Source organism: Palaemon carinicauda, unplaced genomic scaffold (assembly GCF_036898095.1).
Source record: "Palaemon carinicauda isolate YSFRI2023 unplaced genomic scaffold, ASM3689809v2 scaffold8, whole genome shotgun sequence".
Lineage (NCBI taxonomy): Eukaryota > Metazoa > Arthropoda > Malacostraca > Decapoda > Palaemonidae > Palaemon > Palaemon carinicauda.
The window spans coordinates 580,001-585,000 of record NW_027172093.1 but is presented as its reverse complement, the minus strand read 5'-3'; the positions used below and the strand labels follow the sequence as shown (position 1 = coordinate 585,000).

The following is a 5,000-nucleotide window of genomic DNA, read 5'->3' as shown; positions in this document are numbered from 1 at the left end:
AAATTATTTTCCACGAAGGGACAGAGATTATTACAAAAAGCTAAGGGTAAACGATAACGATGTTTTTTGCCATTATTACCAAGTAACCATTTACCAATTTCACCGATTATTTTTTGCTCATCAGTCATTAGTGATTAAGTTTCATGATAATTATCGCAAGTCAGTCACTAGCTCTAACCATTATTTTCAGGTAATCAATGGTTTTATTATGTTTTATTTAAAGAAAAACATAGTCTCGTCAATAAAGTATTCCATAGACTAAATTTTGGATTTATCTGTGAAAATTGAATGAAAATATCATTTTTACGCAGCCCTCATAAATAATGCAAGGTTCTTTATTTGAATTGCAAACTGGTATTTCTGCTGTAATAAGATTTAAGAGTGATCAAAGGAAGAAAACCCTTAACACGATATGTATCTGTCCTTATGACATATTTTTTCAAGCAGATATCAGGAAAATTATTCGTTTCTATCAATGTCTTATAATTTCTAAAATAATGATTTCAAATCGACTATAAGCTGTGTAAAAGTTAGCATAGAAGATTTAAGACAAATACATTTTTTTTTTTTTCTCAAGGCTTCGAGAGTCCCCAACTGTCTGAGCGCAAAGGACCAAAATTGTTCCCTGAACGATTTCTCGTGTACAACAATTACATTATTCTAACTCCCACTTGTATTACATACACGCAAAGTACTATTCATTAACTTGTTTGTCTATATATTTACACCGCATGCATCGTATTTTAGTCTATATTTTAATAATCTGTATATTGACAAATATTTCAAACTTCTTTAGTATGTATGTGTATATGTATGTCTGTCTGTATTTATGTAGGTTTGTATGTATGAATGTACTCTAGTTCGTACATCAAAAGAAACGTGTGTGTCTGCCTGTCTGTCTGTATGTATGTATGTATGTATGTATGTATGTACTCTAGTTCGTACATTAAAAGAAATATGTGTATGTTTGTCCGTGTATGTATGTATGTATGTATTTATTTTTGTATGCATGTATGTATGTATATATGTATGTACTCTACATCGTACATGAAAAGAAACACATGTATGTATGTATGAATGTACTCTAGTTCGTACATCAAAAGAAACATATGTGTGTCTGTCTGTCAAAAGAAGCGATTAATAACAATGCCAATCTTTTTTGTTTTCGATTCAGAGCACCAGTGGTTGCAATGGGACCTTGGACCACCCCACCTAGTAACGGGGATAATCACAAGAGGGCGAGGTGACACCGGTCGAAAGCACTGGGTCAAAGCCTACACACTGACTTACTCCAACGATTCCAAAGTGTGGTTCACTTACAAAGATGGCAACCATTTAGATACTAAGGTAACTATTTCCTCTACGATGTTTATTTTGATTCCATTATTCTAATATTTTATTTATTGTTGCTGCTTTGGTGACGGAAATGTGTGCAAAATATCTTAATCTTTACCATAAAGTATTTTCACTTACAAAGATGGCCACCATTTAGATACTAAGGTAACTGTTTCCTCTACGATGTTTATATTGATTCGATTATTCTATTATTTTGTTTATTATTAATCTTCACGGGCACTGAAATAGGAGTAGGATGAAAGGGGAAGTTAAAATGATAGCTAATCTTTACTATGAAGTATTCATTAATAATTCATTGGCCCGAAACAGGTGTGCAGTATACGATAAGTCATTTGAATCATATCTTGTTTTGATTTCACTCGAACTTCCACTACTTCTTGGCCTTACACCAATTAGCTTCGGCTATCTAAATTTAACGTAAATCAAACTATTAAACTGTCAAGTAATAAAACACACTTTCGTTTGCATCCCTTTGATATTTAACTACCTACAGACACCGTATTCATATTAATAATTCCATTTATAAGTTTAATAAGACATTCACACAACATTCTCTTACGGGCTGCCAAAGGTAAGAGCCCGTGTCTTACACAAAGGTAAGGCAATCTGAGACAGACAGACACGTTGTTTTGATAGGCGCCAAAGACATAGAACATTATGTTAGAAATATTCATTGGGAAGAGAAGCTAAAGTGAACAGAGGTTATAAACAGTGTATATAAACTCAAGATATGATCATAATTCAGTAAGAATAAGATAAGCAAATGAAGGGAATATAGATGGACGCTTGGAAATGCAGTTACCAGAAAAAAAAGAGAAGACAGTCTAAGAATATGCAGAATGGGATTAAGGACTAAATGAAAAGGATGAGAAATGTGGGACATAAGAATAATTTGGGTAGGATATAGGCCTAGTTATATATTCAAAGGAAAAAGGGAAGTCTTGCAATTCAAATAAAACTTTATCTTGTATCACTGGAACGAGAATTTTGTAAGGCTGTTAAGTGTGCAGGATCAAAGGGAATTTGTTTATGATATTTTTATTGACTTTTTTACTTAGAAATATTGAACTTCAAACAGTTTTTTTTATATCAAAGCGATAAAATTATCATAAATGTCCACCCGTTGAAAACTTGAAAATTCTATGTCTATAGCCTGAACTCAACAAGAATATCTTGTATCTATTCCTCTTGTTATTTTCAGGTTTTTATAATTTATATATGAAATATATTTTTTAATGTTGTTATTATCCTTAAATTTCTTGCAGTTTTTCCTCATTTCCTTTCCTCGCTGGGCTACTTTCCCTGTTGGAACCGTTGGGCTTTTAGCATCCTGCTTTTCCGACTAGGGTTGTAGCTTAGAAATATTGAACCTCAAACAGTTTTTTTTTGTGTCAAAGTGACAGAATTATCATAAATATGCACGCGTTAAAAACTTGAAAATTCCATGTCTATAACCTGAACTCAACAAGAATATAGCAAACTTGGAATAAGTTTCATCTCCCATAGTGTGTGAGCGGTCTAGGTAAAGCCCTTATGATAAAAATAATTGACTTTTGACTCTGTAATACAGGGCCAGTTTGAATTTATCAAAAAGAATTTACGGTTCAGTGTTTGAAAGTATGGAAGTCCCGTAAGCTATTAACAAAATCATAAAAAAAAAAAATATCTGTTGGAGGCTTGATAAATTCGATTCAAAATCCAACATTTGAATTTACCAGGAGTATTTGCAGCTTCCTCCGATGCCTTAGATGACCGCGGAGGTAGCAGCAGTAGGGGATTCAGCATTATGAAGTTTCATCTGTGGTGGATAATGTGGGAGGGTGGGCTGTGGCACCCTAGCAATACCAGCTGAACTCGGTTGAGTCCCTTGTTAGGCTGGGAGGAACGTAGAGAGTAGAGGTCCCCTTTTTTGTTTTGTTTCTTGTTGATGTCGGCTACCCCCCAAAATAGGGGGAAGTGCCTTGGTATATGTATGTATGTATGTGCAGCAGAGTAAAAATCCATTCCTATCTCTCTTTTTATTCAAGTATTAAGTGACTCTGTCTCATTTGTTTTGACTCTAATGCATAGATTTGAACCCTTGCGTGGCAGAAGGCCTGGTCGTGAAAAGAATTCCCCTTTGGGTCTGTGATGCTCAAAGAGAATGAGATAAATGGTAAAATGATAATTGTCTATTGACAATGTATTATTATTGTTATTGTTATTATTATTATTATTATTATTATTATTATTTGCTAAGCAACAACAACCCTAGTTGGAAAAGCAAGATGCTATAAGCCCAAGGGCTCCAACAGGGAAATGGCTCAGTGAGGAAAGGAAATGAGGAAATAAATAAACTCTTAAGAGAAGTAATTAACGATTGAAATAAAAAATCTTAAAAGTAATAAGCACATCGAAATACATCTTTCATATATGAACTATTAAAACTTCAAAAAAAAAAAAAAAAAGAGGAAGATAAATAACATAGAATAGTGTACCCGAGTGTACCCTCAAGCAAGAGAACTCTACACCAAGACAGTGGAAGACCATGGTACACAGGCTATGGCACTGCCCAAGACTAGAGAACAATGGTTTGATTTTGGAGTGTCCTTCTCCTAGAAGAGCTGCTTACCATAGCTAAAGTCTCTTCTACCCTTACCAAGAGGAAAGTAGCCACTGAACACGCACATTGCAGTAGTTAACTCCTTGAGCGAAGAAGAATTGTTTAGTAATATCAGTGTTGTCAGGTGTATGAGGACAGAGGAGAATATGTAAAGAATAGGCCAGACTACTCGGTATATGTGTAGGCAAAGAGAAAATGTGCCGTAACCAGTGAGGAAGGATCCAGTGTAGTACTATCTGGGCAGTCAAAGGATCCAATGATTAGCGGTAGTATCTCAAGGGGTGGCTGGTGGCCTGGCCAGCCTACTACCAATACGTTAATCAAGACTTCTTGGTTGGTTTTGATAATATGTGTAGTATTGCCGTTTGCTCTTTCAGTTAAACTATTAGATGATTTCGTGGCAATGTCAACAATTGGGGAGTTAGGTTTCACAATGGAAGACTTCGTATTTGCAACTGGTGAGGTTGTAGGAATGAAATTCTTCGAATGGTGGAATTTTAGGGTACATGAGGGTAAAAATTAGACTTTTTCAGGATTCTGAAACTTAGCACTAGCTGAAGGATGAAAAGTTCCAGAGTTATTTATTGAATCCACTAGTTTGGATACCACTCTAGCAAAACTTGAACTATTACCTAACAGCTTTTTTTCTAGTTGAGCCAAAGTTGATATCTTTATCATTGTCAGTCTCAATTGTGCATTGTACCAGCTTGTATTTAGCACACTGTCTCGAGTTTGAAGAATGAGCTCCCTCACAATGAAAATAGAACTTGTCTGCTTTATATTCTGTAGGAACGCTAGCCACTTGGAACACTTAAAACGTCTTCTCTAGTTGGAGCATTTCATATTAACATGTCCAAACTAATAACATTTGCAACATTGCGTAGGGAATAGATGAAATTTCTCGACATTAATGTTCAATTGCCTGATCCTCGTGTATTCAGGCAGATAAGGTGTTGAAAAAATAATCCAATTGCAATATTTTTTCCTTTAAGCTTTTTAACATTAAAAACTATAGTAGAGCACCTCTTCAGTATACAATCTT

The 5,000-nt window shown here is 34.8% G+C and overlaps 1 protein-coding gene across 2 annotated transcripts in view; it reads left to right on the top strand.

Annotated features, from left to right (window-relative positions):
• LOC137637509 (lactadherin-like) overlaps window positions 1-5,000 on the top strand; it is a 208,947-nt gene that overhangs the window by 160,325 nt on the left and 43,622 nt on the right. For both annotated transcript variants that reach the window (XM_068369680.1, XM_068369679.1), the window contains one exon: window positions 1,175-1,347. In XM_068369680.1, coding sequence (XP_068225781.1) covers window positions 1,175-1,347 — 173 coding nt within the window. The remainder of the gene's footprint in view (window positions 1-1,174; window positions 1,348-5,000) is intronic.